Below are 16,429 nucleotides of genomic sequence, written 5' to 3' on the forward strand. Positions count from 1 at the left end.
GGGTGTCGCCCTGTGCCGTGACAATTTCCCGGACATGGCGCTGCCCCTCGTCTCTCCTCTGCAACCAAGCGAGCAGTTTACCCGACTTATCCCCAAGTTCATACACCCTCGCCCTAGCCTGCCAATGGGCCTGCTTGGCGTCATCCATCGTTCTGTTACGGAGGCACTCCTGGGCGCGCTGGAGGGATCGGTGGGTCTCAGGCGTAGGATCGGATATATGCTCAATCTCCCTGTCTCTCACTTCCTCTTCGGCCTTTAATATTTCCCGGAACCGGATGTTTCTTTTATGTGTCGTCCAAGAAAGGATTTCACCCCTTAGCACTGTTTTATAGGCCTCCCATAATATCACGGGGCTGTCCACCGACTTCTCGTTAATTTCGAAATATTCACCAGAAACTTCCTCGAGGCGATCTATCAGTTCCGGGGACCCCAGATAATAATTGTTAAGTCTCCACGTTCTAGGGGGAAGGGGACCCTGCATACGCAATTCAACTAAGAGGGGGGAGTGGTCCGAAATGCCCCGGGGGAGTAAATCTGCGGACATTGCCCTATGGAGGTCGGTATGTGGCAAGAAGAAGTAGTCCAGTCTGGACATGGAGCCGTGAGCGCCGGAATGGAAGGAGTACTCCCTATCAGTCGGGTGTAACTCTCTCCATACATCTCGGAGCCCAAGGGCCGATGCAAAACTGGCCAATCTAGTCGAGGTGTCAGGGTTGCGATTTCGGAGATGGGAACGGTCAAAGTTATCATTCATGGTATCATTAAAATCACCCCCCAGAATGAACGTATCAGGATGGTGTTTCCCTATAAGGGTAGTAAGATCGTCCAGTAATTCCTGTCCCAACCCGGGTGGGGAATAAATTGCGGCAATGGCCATCGTCTGACCCCAGATGGTCCCCATGACGAACACGTATCGACCCCTTGGGTCGCGCTCAACCAATTGCTGAGTAAATGGAATGCGCTTGTGTATCAGGATGAGGGTGCCCCTGGAGCCCATTGTGTACCCCGCCTGAAGGGCAAGGTGGTAATTAGTCCTCTGAAAAAAGGCACAGTGTGATCCGGCCAGGTGGGTTTCTGTCAAAAGGGCCACATCAGGGGAGTGTCTATTTAGAAATTGCCTAAGCAGGCGCCGTTTAATCCCGGACCCCATCCCATTCACGTTCCAGGTGAGGAACTTCAGGGATTTGGTGTGGCGCATGGGTGTCCCGTGAGTCTGTGCACAGGATATCTATCACACATGATGGGGGTCTGTACGATTGTAGCAATCAGTGAGAGATGGTGAAGTGGTAACTTCGACCAAAGACAGTGGTTCGTGTCCGTTATAAACATATGACAGTCTTGAAGTAACAAACAAACTTCCAAACATTCCCAACTTACCCCCACCCTATACTCCACCCCAACACGAAGTACCTGTCGCCCAAACATAGCTGGACCTTCAACTTAAGGTAGCAGCTCAAAAACCCAGACCCTAGAGCCGGGTCTAGATAAACAAGAAAGAGGGGGGGGGAAAAAGGGGAGAAGGAGAAGGAGAAGGAAAGGAGGAAGTTCGGCTAGAGGGGGGGGGGTTTCAGAGGCTCCTCCAGAGTCCCCTCCCATGCGCCAGTGTCAACATCTTCCATGGTGGACTACTCATGCGTCCGGCTTAAGAATACAAACAAAGAAAGAATACTTCAAAGCGCCATTACTAGGCCAGAGGGGCGACAGTCCGGTCAATGTCCTCGCTGATCTGCATCGGGGTCCAGGACCCCCTGTTCATTCCTCTCCGGGTTTCCTCTCGGGGAGGCGTGCCTGGGCCTCGGTCTTCCTCTCGGCCTCCTCGGTCTCGCAGTCCAATCACCTTCTATATGGGCCTCCGCCCATTTCCATGCCTCCTGCGGGTCGCTGAAATGAACCGTGGTTCCACCATGATATATCTTCAGTTGGGCCGGGAAGAGCAGGCCATATTTCACATTTAGTTGGGCCAGCTGTCTCTTGAGTGGCTCAAACGATTGTCGTGCCCGCTGCACTTCTCGGGTGTAGTCCGGGAAAAAGGCGATTCGGGAGCCGTTATGGGTAATCGAGCCTTGTGCCCGCGACAGTTGCAGGAGGGCATCCCTATCTCGGTAGTTGAGTAAGCGGGCGATGATAGTACGTGGCGGGGCACCCGGGGGTGGTCTACCCGCCGGCATTCTGTGAGCCCTCTAGTGACTTTCGTGCTATATTCAATAGTGTTAATCCAATTAGACTTTGGGAAAAGTTGCATAATTTGGGTATTGCTCTTTCACTATTCTCTTATTAAGGCCATTCTTGAGGACATCAGGATTCAAATTCGCCTGATCAAAACTGGGCTCTGTCCATCACGTTTGGGGGATTGAATTTGGAATGTGTTCTGGCCTTGCTCTGGTCTAATCTTTACCTCATCTGGCCTTGATCCTGTTTAATATTTATGTATTTCTGCTAAATGATTTCGCCTAAAGTAGGGGGTGTCCCAATTCAGTGGCTTGCTTATGCAGATGATTTAACACTTAGGGTAAGACAGCATGTTTTTGCAGATGAAAATGTAATTGAAATTAATATAGCTTAAACTAAAATTGAAACTTCTGTATAAAGCCGAGAAGACACATTTCAAATTATCCCTAAATGGAAACTGTGTTGAAGCTGTTACTGCCGGTCCAATAGAGCAGCGAGTAGAGCGCTCGGTTTGACATCTGTGCAGAGCCTGCTGATGGAGGTTTGAATCCCGGCATTGCCAATCTCAGCCTTTCATCATTCCGAGGTCGATAAGTGAACACCACACACCTTGGGTAATAATAAGCAACACTCAGATACCTGAGGGTTTGTAGCGCTATATAAATGCTAAATATATAAAAAAAAATAAAAAGAAAAGTATATTGCAATTGTGAGAATGAGAACTGGAATTCCAAGTGGATGGGGACTAGGTTTAAAGTATAACAATTACGTCATGCCATCATGATATGACCAGGGGCTATTGAAATGTACCCTTTGTTAGGTGCAATCATTAAAACTCTGCACACTCATGTGATTGTATTCGGCCCAGAGGATTGGTCAGACAAGAATTTGGGTTGGCTAACTATACTAAGCAAACAAGCATAGAAAGTTTCTAGCTTTAACACAATCTGCACCAGTTCAGGTGATTAATGCTGAGTTGGGTCTGACCCCATGGAAAGCGTTGGCACAGTCAATGGCGAGTAACTTTGCAATTAAGATGTTTATAAACCTTTTCAAATTTGTCTCAAGAACTATGATTTTTGGTGGTTTTTAGAGACTTAGGAATTCCTTAGGTTAATTAGCCGTACATTTTAACAGTGGGGGCTTTGAACAGCTCCCTACTAAAGCCTTTAAATGATATGAGAAACAGGGATTGGCAAAATAGTGTTAAGCAATTCAATCTCAATCTTGCATCGTAGAATATGCCAGTATTTTTGACGGAAAGTCATCAATTAGCTGATAATGGTAGAATATTTATGTTGTGCTAAAAGTTTCCTCTTGACATTGTTCCATTTTAATCAACTCTGATGCAATAGAGATACTGGGGGCATGCCCCAGTGCTCTGAGTCAAAACTGTGACCTTCAGGTATTTATTTGCAGTGTGATCAGAGTTGGAACGCTGCATGTGCTAGCTATATAGCAATGTATCTAAAACATGTTAATTTTTGTAACTGATTGATGGAGGGACACAATCCCTCTTTAATATTAGCCGTGCTGTGATACTGGGATTGTGCTTAGGCTAATTCTACTTCACTTTTGTCATTTGATTATATTTGTTTGTGTATGTAATGTATGAGCAAGATCATTTTTGTACATAATTGCTTTTATTTTTTACTGTAAAACTATAATGAAAGAAATCTTGCATCTTCACCTATGTCCAATCTCTGTGTTCATCTGTTTCCTTGTGTGGTTGGCAGGACCATCCAGACCTAGCAACGGGTGATTTGACACTCAGTGACGTCATGGCGCGAGTTAATGCTGGCAGGAAAGGCTCCCTTGCAGGTGAGAGCCCTTGCTTAACCGAGAGTAATGGGTCGACTTTAATACAATGCAAACTATCTGAAGGAATGTCCCTTGGCAATCCCTCTGTATGCCCCTCAGCTTCACATTTAGTCGACTATCATTTTAAGTATCTTTTTGAGCTTTGTGCAGGGCTTTCCTATTGTCTCTTTGCATAGACAATTAGACACTAATGTTTCTTCATTTTAATAAAATGTAAGGCGCAGGGCTAGACTTGCAGCTGCAGAGCTGCTGTTGATTGAATTCCACAAGCAATGCATTGTTCGGTTGGCGAGCACGATGAAGCCTCTGAAATGTCATTGGTGTGAAGGTTCTGGCTGCTAGTGTAACTGAAAGAATGTGCCTGCCAAAAGACCAAACCAAGCCCTGAAGCATTGTGCTCCACAAGAGCCCCATAAAAGCAGTACCTCCGAAATTGTGTGGCCTGGAGCGTGATTGGCTTCAACAGTTTACAATCATAAGGTAGTAATTCCTATTTGTTATAGTAAATTGGCACATAGGAGAGGCTTCAGATGGCCGCCCCTGCCTAATGATTGGCTGAATCTCATACAGCCACACTGTTGAAATTAAAAAGCTTGTAGTATCTGATGTGCTGGTTTTCCCACAACTGTACGCTTATGAAATAGCAAAACCTTTGTATTAGCTGTGTGGCTCCCTGTTGTCTAATCTTATGGGCCTCCACTCAATGTTCACTCATTAAGCTTTGTCAAGTCATTTTGAGGCACATTGCGTTTGAGGCTACCCAATACATTGGTACTAAAGCTGTTATTTCTATGGTGTAATATCGTACAGTTTCTATAATGTACCATATGTTAGCATCTTATTAGCCAGCTCCCTGTAGCCATAATATGATAACGCAATATACATCCTTTTTTTGCAAGCTTTGTTTGACCTTGCTGTACAGAAGAAGAAAGCAAAGGATGAACGGAAGAGGCGGAAGCTGAAGGTGATAAAAACAGAAGAGGAGGAGGAGGAGGAGGAGGAGGAAGAGGAGGAGGAAGAAGAGGATTTCCCTGAACCTTTGAACTCTACTGAGGCGATGCCTTCTCCGCTGAAACTTGAGACCTCGATAAAACTGGAGCCTCCCCTGCCAGTGCCTCTGCATGCAGTGAAAGAAGAGTAGGTTGCAACAGTGCATTTGTCACTGATCTGTTTTGTGCCATAACCCATTGAATCCCATTGTTGCTTTGGATTTAGAAAAGGGTCTCGTGCAAGGAAAGTTGGAGAAAAGAAAACTTTCTTTTCTTTCTTTTTTTGATCACCATCTTCCCATTATGCCTAGATCGGTTTTATTTTAAGCCTATTTGCTGGAAGTTACAAAGTGAGTTGCCATTAATTTCTTTTGAATTTGTGTAAGGGTCGTGCCTCAAGCTCATAACTAAACACAAGCAGTATGCTTTTTGAACGGGGTCATATATAGACTACCTTTTTCTGAATATTTCTTAACACAGACATAGACCAGCCCCTCCACCCCCATCTTTTTGCTGCATGTTCTTATGAAATGATCTTTGGTGTGATGATCTGTTATGGACATATATTTATGGATTTATTTTGCATCGTACTGTACAACCGTTGGTGTTAGCTGAACTTGGTTTTATTGGGAGCAATCTGGGCCTCTTGGGAACATGCTGGGTTTTGTACTGGGATCCTTTATGACCTTTAGGACTTGGAAGTGTTATTCCATGATGAAGACTACTCAGGGAGATGAACTTGTTAGTTGTCGGCAGGGTTTACTTATGTGTGGTTGTTGGGCAGAGCAGTTCAATGTTCACTCTCTTGAAACGGTGCAGAAGCATGAGACTGACACACAGGTGGCATAGTGATTGCTATAGACTTTTATTAGCACAGAAAATAAAGAGGAACCCTACCTTTCCATATCTCTAGGAGGGGTTTCCCTGCCTAAACTAAAACACTAAGGGTTCTGTCAGAATGTCTGTGTAAATAGTCCCCCATCCTGTTTCAAAACTAGACTCAAATGGATTGTGCCCTCCCATGTACTCCTCATATTTGATATTCTTATTGTCAGCTTTGCTGTGTCGGAATTTCTTTTTCCACACCAGAGGGCGCTGTGCTCGATGTCGTGGTGTTGATGTCCCTCTAGGGCTGCTGTAGTAGCTAGAGACGCGCCCGTTGGCTTCAGTTCCGTTTTTCCGAAAGCTTTGCTTTGAGTGTTCAACAGCACGCTTCAGTTTCGTAAAAAAATTCTTCATCTTCCAACCCTTCTACCCCTAAGTCTGGGTTTTAAAAATGCCATGACTGCGACAAGAAGATGTCTATCACCTACCCCCACCGCGTCTGCCTGTAGTGCCTGGGTTCTGAACATCGGACCGATGACTGCGGGTCCTGTCAGGCCATGACAGGAAAACCTCTCGGGGCGCGCCGAGATAAACTGGCGGCGGGGAGGGGTGGGCTTTCGAAGACCTCTTTTAAGAGGGATTACCAGTCCGGGGAGTCTAGGGACTCGTCCCGCTGCAAAAGAAACGAAGACGTCTTGATCGAAGAGTCGGTCGAGACAGTCTTTCTTGTCTTCATCAAAGAAGAGATGCTGTAGGTCTCCCTCTTCTTTTTCGTCTGATTGCTTTACTGAGGTTATCAGGTGGCCAACCAAAAATGATTCCCCCAAAAAATGGGAGGCTTTCAGGAATTCAATGTTGCGTATATTCGAGAATGCGGCCTCGACTCCCTCGAAGGAGTTACGCAAAGACCATGCCCCGGTCGATCCGTCAGAGGACAGAGGAAGGTAAAATATATAGGGAGAATAAAGCAGTGTGTCAAATCGGCGAGTCGCTCTGGGTCCGGTGAGAAATTGTCGAGGGTATTGTCTAGAGAACATAGCCCTTCACCGATACCTCTAAAAAAGAGCAAACCATCGACGGAGACAAGCCTATCTGTGCATAAATTGAAGGCAAGGCCAAGTAAATCGGCGTTAGTGTTGAAATCTTTGTCGATGCCATTGCCGAAGACTGCGTCAATGCCATTGTCGAAGCCAGTGTCGGCACCTTCGAAGGTCCCTTTCACCATTTCAAAGCCTCTGCCCAATACAGAGAAGGCCTATAAGCCTATACCGAAAAAAGACTTTTTCAAATCTATGGCCTCCATTTATGAGGAAGAGCAAGCCTCTGAGGAGGATTCTGGTTTGGGTTATGGTACCTAAAATGTTCCTGAGGAACTTATGATCAGGAATCCAAGATAACTGATCTTTATGATTGCCTACAGTCAGCTAGTGGCATAGACACTTCGCCAGAGCTCGAATTTGCCAGACCTGATCCGACTGAACATGCCGATTCTGCATACAAGAATATCATGAATAGGGTCATTGAATTCATGGGCTAGAACAGGAATTCTCCTAGCTATGAACAAGACGATATGATGGATATTCTGAATCAAGGCCCTCAGAAGGACGCAGTATTACCTTTTCATGTAGCCCTTCAGAAGAAGGGCATGGCAAACCGGGAAACTCCAGAATCGGATCCTGTTGTAAATAAGAAAATATAGACCTTCTAGCATTGATCCAGACTATTTGACCAAGCACCCTACACCTGAAAGCTTGGTGGTTCAGGCAGCCACATCGACCAGGCAGTCTTCTTACCCCTCTATTCCCCCAGATAGAGACGACAAGAGGGTTGATGCCTGGGCTCATAAGATCTTTTCTTCGGGCAGTATGGCCTTGAAGTCGGCTAATGTTACTTGTACCCTTTCAAGATTTACTTACACCCTGTGGGACTGTTTGTTAGCATGGCGGCTCAGCACATTCCGGAAGGCGAAGAAAGAGACTGCTTCCTGGCTTCAGTGAAAGATGGAAAGGAGGCAATGGGAGAGTGTCTCTAGTCAGGACTGGACACTGCTGACAGTATTGGCAGGTCCATGGCATCTAGCACCATACTACGCAGGTTTGTGTGGTTGAGGAAGTCCGGCTTTGCACTGGATGTGCAAGCCAGATTACTCAATATGCCCTTTGACGGCTTGAGTTTGTTTGGCAACAAGGAGGATGAGAGTCTGGAGAAGCTGCAGACCTCCCAGGCGGCGGCTAAGTCACTTAGCGCCTCCATACGTCAACCTCAGCAACACTCCTACTCAGGCTCATCTTCCTGGAGGGGTCATCCTTTTTGTTTCTATTCCTCATTTGGAAGGGGAAAAGGACAGGCTGGACAAAGGGGACAGAAAAGATTCCCTTGTGGTGGATGAGGAAGGGGTGCTAGATCAGCGGCAACTGTACCCTCAGCCGCTGCTGCAGACGCCTCCAAGCCACTTTGGGACCTTAACCCACAAGACAAGGCAGAATCTCTCAGCATCTGAACGAATGGCGGGGCATTACTTCAGATGCTTGGGCACTGGAAATGGTAGCCCAAGGTTACTGCCTTCCTATTTCAAAAATTGCCTCCAGATCATCCACTGGGAACCAACTCTGTCAAAATTCCAGATCCGCTCCTTGTGCAGGAAATTTTAACCCTGCTAGAGAAAGGTGCAATAGAACATGTACCTGTAGTGGAGAAGAACAAGGGTTGGTGTTCCCCCTACTTTCTCATTCCCAAGAAGGACGGAGGAGTGAGACCCATCTTGGACTTATTCCTCAGGAAGGACAAGTTCAAGATGGTAACCCCTTCTCAGATCCTTCAGGCTCTCCAACTCCAAGAATGGTTGGTATCATTGGACCTTCAGGATGCTTACTTTCATGTGCCAATTCACCTCAAGCACAGGGGAGTACCTGAGGTTCACGGTTGGCAGTTCTCACTATCGGTTTCGAGTTCTGCCATTCGGGCTGACCTCCGCCCTAAGGGTTTTCACCAAGCTGATGGCGGTAGTGGCAGTCTCAGGAGAGGGGGATTCATGTCTACCTCTACCTGGACGACTGGTTGATCAGGGCTTGTTCACCCGAGCAAGCCCAGGAACATCTCGGCATCACCTGCCACTCCCTACACAGACTGGGCTTCTCCCTCAGTTACAAGAAGTCCCAAATGATACTATCCCAAAGACTCCAGTTCATCAGAGCGGTCTTGGATACTTCCTCTGGGAAAGACTTGCCTCCCGAGGTGAGAGCTCAACACATTCAGCATATGGTAGCAAAACTCCAGAATGCCCAGCATCTCACGACCTTTGATTTTTTTGAGGTTGCTCGGTCTCATGGCATCCTGCATTTTCCTGGTGCTAGAGGCCCGGTTGAGAATGAGATCCCTTCAATGGGCTCTCAGAAGTCAATGGCCCCAATTTTCAAGGAATATGTCGAATCAACTGCAAGTTCCGAGCAGATTTGCTCAAGACCTGATTTGGTGGACTTTCAAGGACAACATTCTCAAGGGAGAATCTTTTTGGCAACCATGGCTTGAGATAACGGTAGTGACGGATGCCTCACTCACGGGGTGAGAAGCCCACACCAACGAACTAACAATCGGCGGTCGTTGGTCGCCATCGGAGTCCAAACTACACATCAACCTGTTGGAGCTGAGGGCAATCAGACTAGCGCTGAAGGACTTCCTGCCCTCTGCATAGGGAAAGAATGTCCTGATAATAATGGACAACACAGGGGCCATGTACTACCTTAACAAGAGAGGTGGTGTAGGGTCTCTACCACTGTGCAAAGAGGCAATGCAGCTCTGGTTCTGGGGAATTCAAGAAAGAATCTGTCTGCAGTTCACCTAGCCGGAGAGCAGAACACGGCAGCAGACGCTCTGAGCAGGCAGAGCAGTTTCCCACAAGTGGGAACTAGCACAGGAAGTCCTTCAAGAGATCTTCACCCTTTGAGGTACCCCTGAAGTGGATCTGTTCGCGACAGAGATCAATCGGAAATGCGAACAGTATTGCTCAAGGGAATTTCCTCCGAGAAGAGCTCTAGGAGACGCGTTCGTAGTGGACTGGGAATTTCCCCTTCTCTACGAGTTTCCTCCAGTCCCCTTCATTCCTCACGTAATTAGGCGGTTGAGAAAGTTTGGGAAATCCATGATCCTAATTGCTCCGGATTGGGCCAGGAGGACGTGGTACCTGGACCTTCTGGACTTGTCCATCTGCCATCTAATACGCCTTCCACAAAGAGAGGATCAGAAGGTCGGGTTCTACATCCAGAAGTCAAGATACTCAGCCATAACGCATGGTTTCTGAGAGGCTGAGATATAAGGATTGGGACCTCCTGGTTGATGTAATGGAGATCTTGCTTTCGGCCACAAGGCCAGCAACCAAATCGTTGTACCAGTGTTGTTGGAATAAGTTCAGTAACTTGGTGCAAAGATAAGAATGTGGATCCATTCCAATGTGGCACACCTAGAGTGCTTTGTTTCCTGTTGTATTTGGCCAATCTGGGGCTCCAGATTGGAACGATAAAAGGATACCTGGCCGCGCTTCCATTTTTAAGCGCTCCTCTGAAGAGGTCTTATTTCAAGATAGCGTTGATTGTGCAATTTCTAAAGGGTTTCACTAATGTGTACCCTCCAGTCCCTTGTGCCTGTTTGGGACTTAAATTTGGTATTAAAATTTCTCACATGTATTCCATGAGAGCCATTACTTACATTGATGTCCTCTTGGGCTCCTTACAAATGAAAAACAGTCCTTCTAGTGGCTCTAACATCAGCCCGCAGGTGAGTGAGTTACAAGCTCTTTCTTGTTAGACTCCTTACACCGTTTTCCTTAAGGCTTAAATACAAACCATCATTCCTGCCTAAGGTAGTCTCTGATTTTCATTTGTCTCAAAAGATAACACTGCCAACTTTTTATCCTCCTCATGCAGGAAAGGAGGAAGAAATGCTTCACAGGCTAGACCCAAAAAAGGCTCTAAGCTTTTATATGTCAAGACTTGCTAAATTTCAACAAGATGGTCAATTGGGTATACCGGCCACAAATTGGGCCTGGCAGTAACCAAACAGACTATATCCAGATTGATGATTTTAGCAATTGGAGAATGTTATAGACTGGCTGGTAAAGAACCACCAGGATGGGCTAAGAGCACATTCCACTAGGGGCATGGCAAAATCTGCAGCTCTGCAAAGGGGTGTCCCGGTAAACGATATCCGTGCAGCGGCCACCTGGTAGTCTATGCATACATTCATAAAGCATTACTGTTTGGATTCGACCTCGTCTCAAGGAAGTCTTTTTGCAAAGGCCTTTTTTCATACAGTCCATGATTAATAATAAAATTATGATAATTTTGCATTTATATAGCGCTACGAACCCTCAGGTATCTGAGCGCTGCTTATTACCCACGGTGTGTGGTGCTCATTTATCGACCTTGGAAGGATGAAAGGCTGAGTTTGGCCTTGCCGGGATTCAAACCTGGTTCAGCAGGCTCTGCAAGGATGTCAAAGCGAGCGTTCTACTCGCTGTGCTATCAGACCGGCATACATTAATTGGTACTCCCTCCTCCAAATTGTCATTGCTTTGGGAGTTTGTCAAAGATGAGGAATACGGGGGAGGACACCATCCATTCGAAGAACAAGTTAATTACCCCTGGTAACGTTCTTTCGACTGGATGTTCCTCCCATGTATTCCTCATCGCCCCGCGCAGCCTACCCCACTGAACAATTTACATGCAAAACACTGCGCGTTTTCTGAGAGCTTGCGGTCTTGGGCTACGCCCGGTCAATCACTCGATTGATGGGAAAGAAAAAACAGAACTGAAGCCAACGGGCCGGGCTCAAGCGCTTGGTATTGCTGATGACGTTGAAACCTTACGGCAGCCCTCGAGGGACATCGACGCAACGACATCGAGCACAGCGCCCTCTGGTGTGGAATGTTTTTTACTGAAGCAGCAAAGCTGACGATACGAATATCAAAGATTAGGAATAGGTGGGAGGAACATCCAGTCGAAATGACGTTACCTGGGGTAAGTAACTTTGTCTTCTCTCCCTTACACTTGAAACTAAATTAGAGATAAAGTAGACGACCTTGGTCAAGCAGAATGACTTGCTTCTTCTGCAACTGGGAAAAAAGTTCACTTCCAGGTTTTGGCTTCTTCTTGGGGAGGGCTCCCTTCCCCGGATCAAAACTGTTCTCCGACACAATAGGTGCAATTCAGGCACTTTTCCTTGGCAGACACACTGCCTATCTCTTAACACACTGTTGCAGAATGTCTTTTACAACTGGTTACCAGAATGACTCCCTTCTCCTGGTATCTTGGCTTCAAAGTTCAAAACAACCAGAGGGAATGTCTCCCTTACCCTTGTCTCTTTCCACTTGGTTGCAAGGTTCAACACCACCGGGGGGGGGGGGGGTGACTCACTTCCCCTAGTCTCTTTCCACTTGGTTGCAAGGTTCAACACCACCAGGGGGGGATTGACTTCCTTCCCATGGCTTCTCCTTTGCTTTGGTATCACAGTTCAACAACACCAGGGGGAATGACTCCATACCCCTGGCCTCTTACTTTTAGGCTTCAAGGGGATTGGGTCCTCCGACGTATTCCATATCTATGACCGGTAATGTCCACAGCTGTGCTGCTTCGGAAAATCTTCGGCGTCTGCGTGCTGCGTCGATGTCGATGCGCCATCCCCGAGGACCTCCTCCGACGGCCGACGTCACCCGATGTGATAAGTAGGACGCACGACGCCTATATCCTCAGTTCGATTTTTTCCACGAACGTGTTCGCTTCGTGAATATCGGTATGCCTCGACTCTTTGGAGTTTGCTGTTTTCTTCTCGGTTCGTTGAACCTGTTCGGTTTTTTGTGAAGACCTGTTTGTAGCGATGTCTACTTCGTCTTCAACCCCGCGTCTGGGCTTCAAGAAATGCGGGGACTGTGGGTCCAAGACGTCGGTTACGGACTCGCACGACGCCTGCCTCTTGGGCCTCTGGGAGGTCCACGATACGGACGACTGTCGACTGCCAGTCGCTCACGGCAAAGGCCTTGCGGGAACGCAAGAGAAGCTGTCGGTAGGTCGGGTGTCTAAGCCCCGTTAGTCGAGGTCTGCGGGGCTTTCGACAGATGACTCGAGGGGCAACTCTCCGCGTCATCGTCGGAAGTCCAGTGGGAACACCAGGGGGAATGACTCCTTACCCCTGGCCTCTTACTTTTAGGCTTCTCAGCAATAAAGTTCATGCACTGGTTGGGTGCTTGTCCCAGGCGTCCCCACTGTGACCCACTTGGTTCACTATCCTGCCAAGTACTGCCACAAGCAAGAAGACTTGTGATTTCCTTCTGTTTTGGGTGCGAGTCCCAGAACCGTACTTCTATGCTTCTTTTGATCTCACAGACTTAGTTTACTCTCCTGCCAAGTACTGCCACGAGAAAGATGACTTGTGTCCTTTTCTTGATACTTGTCCTTAGGGTTGGGGGTCTGATATGTGCCCCTATTGGGGAACCACTTCTCCTTATGGCTCGCACTACTTCTCTCTAGCTCAGGGGTCACCTCGCTACCCTTGAGTTCTAGGTTTTTTCTTGTGTGATTATGCTGTAACAAAGACCCTCTCGTAACCTCAACAGGCCAGCCTGTTTACTCCCGTACCCGACTTCTCTGACAGGCTTCGGTTGGCCTGAGTCTCTTGTGACTTCCGCTGGCTTCTCCTGCACTGAAGCAGCTCTGCAGTTCCTGTCTCTCCATAGCACGCGCACCCATGACAGACCGTGTGGTCCACCTCACCAGGGAGCATAATACTAATACAACTTTACGCCACACTAAACCTATGGGGCATATACCTGGTCACTCTAATTGTGAAAGAATCTCTTTAAAATGTTTCAATCAATTCAGAAGATATAGCCTCTTTTCAATCAAACTTTCAAAAAACATAAACGCATACTCCGTAAATTTCTTTTAGTAGGTAATTGTATTCATCATTCCTACAATATTCTTGCTCATCTGAATTTCACGATTTCATCAAATACAAAGATATTTCATCAAACAAGAGCAGAAAATTCTTAGCCACAAGCGATATTTGTTTGAAAAAAAACTTTTTTTTGTTCATAAAGTTCAGCAAAATTTGCCGAATTTGTAATTTCTAAGATAAGTTTCAATTTAACAAAAGGGGTTTTGTTTCCCCACACAATCACAATCACATGATGTTTGTCCACTACGCGTTTCGGGGTTATCTTCACCCCTTCTTCAGGTGTTGATGTGTTGTTTTTAACAATTTCTCTGTACCCTAAAAGTAAATTTAACAAAAATCAGAGATTTGTACTAATATTGCCTCTATGGTCCAGCGAGCGCCAGTATCCCACGAATGAATTTTAAGCTAATTTCACTGACTTTGGAAATATCCAGGGTGTCTCTAGTCAATTCTGACTGCCGTGTCACTTCCTGATTAATCTTCCAAAGGTCTGGCCAGATATTGCAATCACTCTGTAGAGAGAACAATAATAATGAACTTCTTACCCACCACAATCTACTATTCGCTACATCTGTCAAAATAAATCACAAAAACAATCAAAAAAAGCCAAAATCCCATTTCCCAAACTTACTTGCCCTCAACTCGACTGGTATCACAAACGCAATGCGGTGACGGCGAAAAGGCTGCAACCACAGCCACCTGTCCCGCGGTGCATTTTTAAATAAGATATCAATGAGTCACGTGATCGTAATTCCGATCACGTGACCCAACGTACCTTTTTTTACGGGACCTACAACAATACCAACGCTTGTAAATACAAATATGTATCAAACGCAAGGTGGGAACGGCGTATTGGCTGCAATCCCAGCCTCCCGTCCCGCGATGCGTGAAGTTAAATATATTAAATCAGTCGCGTGATCAACCCGATCACGTGATCGCGAGTGAATATGCCTGTCCCTTGGTGTTGCCCCACGTGATAACAAAGTCATCACGTGACGGCCTGTCCGTGACGGGTCACACAATTAAAAAAACGTATGTTATTCCTAATTAGCTCCCTTCGGATTGTCCGAGTAAAGAACCAATCCTGGAGTATACCAGAGCTGGAAGACAGTTGTGGATTCTTGTTTGTCAGAAAATCAAAAAATAAACCACTCATAAATATTGCGTCTATGAGAAAGAAAACCCCCCAGTGGATATAAAATCAAGTGCAGGTAAACCCTATACCAGTGTCTATTCAATAACTATACTAAATTCCATTCTCTAAAGGGGCAACAATCTATGATAAATATAAACCAAAACCATCCCTGCTCTACAAAAATGTGAACTGGGACATGCTCCCTTGGTGTTCATCCTCTCTTCTCCCAACAAAAATTTGGTGATAACTATAATCCAATATTAACGCCACCAGAGTATTCCAATCTATTCAATGCCTAAATTCATTCAGATACCACGGGCGCTCGCCATGCAAGCAGACAATTAACGACATTTCCCTTATTTATTTAACATACTCATATTCCATAATTTTTATCGTAAACCATATCCGTAAACCTATCCTCACAGATGGATCAACACTACAATTTCAGTTATCACAATTCTATGTATACATTAAGCCCAAAAATAAGGCAATTCCAAAAGTGAAAAAAAAGCAGTTATACTCACAAAAGTCAACAAAAAATCACATCAGACAAAGCAAGTCAAATCAAGCTCATTATTCATACCCTTTGGTTCAAATGTGTCTAGCCGCTCAATCCACTCCACCTCTTTGTCTCAGTAACTTTTGTATGTCATCCCCTCTTTTAGAGCATCTGACTTGCTCCAAAATCACCACTTTCATCTGAGCCACTGAGTGTTTGTATTCTTTAAATTGTTGTGCCACTGGTGAGTGGACTGAGCATAATCGGATGTTAGATTTGTGCTCAGTCCACCTCAATTTGGCTTTTCTTGATGTCAGCCCAACATAAAATAGTCCACATGGACCTTTAATTCCATACACTACACTGCTTGTATCACATGTACTAGTGTGTCTAAGGAGGATCTTTTTTCCTGTATGAGGATGGTTAATGCTTGTTCCCTTATTCACATTATGGCAATGCTGACAATTATTGCAGGGTAAAGTGCCCCTGAACACATTAGAGCCGATAACCGGTGTTTGATAATCAGCTCGAAAAACAGTCTCTTATAGATTTACTCTTTCTGTATGCAAAGGTTGGTTCTTTCTCAAACAAGTGTGTTAACAAAGGATCCATTTTCAACATTTGCCAATTTCTTCTGATAATTTTCTTGATTTTGTGACTCTGTTGAGAGTATGTTGTCACATATACCATCACTTCCGAATCTTCCTTTGGTGACCGTTCCAGTGTATTAGCTCTGGGGACTGCTGAAGCCTTCGTTAAGGCACTTTCTAGTGTGGTTGTTTTATAACCACGTTTAGAAAATTTCTCCTTCAGTTTGTTAGATTGAATCTCAAACTCAGCTGGCTCTGAAATCAGTCTGTGTTAGGCAGAAACCTGTGTAGTTCCCTCTGGGACCACTGCAAAAGATTTAAGACTACAGGTGTTTGGCAGTAAACCCACTTGGTAGCAGTCTGTACCACACAGATTCACTTGGTAGCTGTGGCTGAGCAGTCAGACTTCCCTCAAGAAGAGTTAGGCAGTATACAGAGTATTCACAATAGGTCAAAA

The 16,429-nt window shown here is 45.9% G+C and overlaps 1 protein-coding gene across 2 annotated transcripts in view; it reads left to right on the forward strand.

Moving 5' to 3' along the window:
* Positions 1-16,429, forward strand: part of NFRKB (nuclear factor related to kappaB binding protein) — a 423,246-nt gene that overhangs the window by 206,432 nt on the left and 200,385 nt on the right. For both annotated transcript variants that reach the window (XM_069614148.1, XM_069614149.1), the window contains exons 9-10: positions 3,906-3,990; positions 4,890-5,127. In XM_069614148.1, the coding sequence (XP_069470249.1) occupies positions 3,906-3,990; positions 4,890-5,127 (323 nt within the window). The remainder of the gene's footprint in view (positions 1-3,905; positions 3,991-4,889; positions 5,128-16,429) is intronic.

The sequence above is a fragment of the Ambystoma mexicanum genome, chromosome 9 (assembly GCF_040938575.1).
Source record: "Ambystoma mexicanum isolate Mex_15411 chromosome 9, UKY_AmexF1_1, whole genome shotgun sequence".
Lineage (NCBI taxonomy): Eukaryota > Metazoa > Chordata > Amphibia > Caudata > Ambystomatidae > Ambystoma > Ambystoma mexicanum.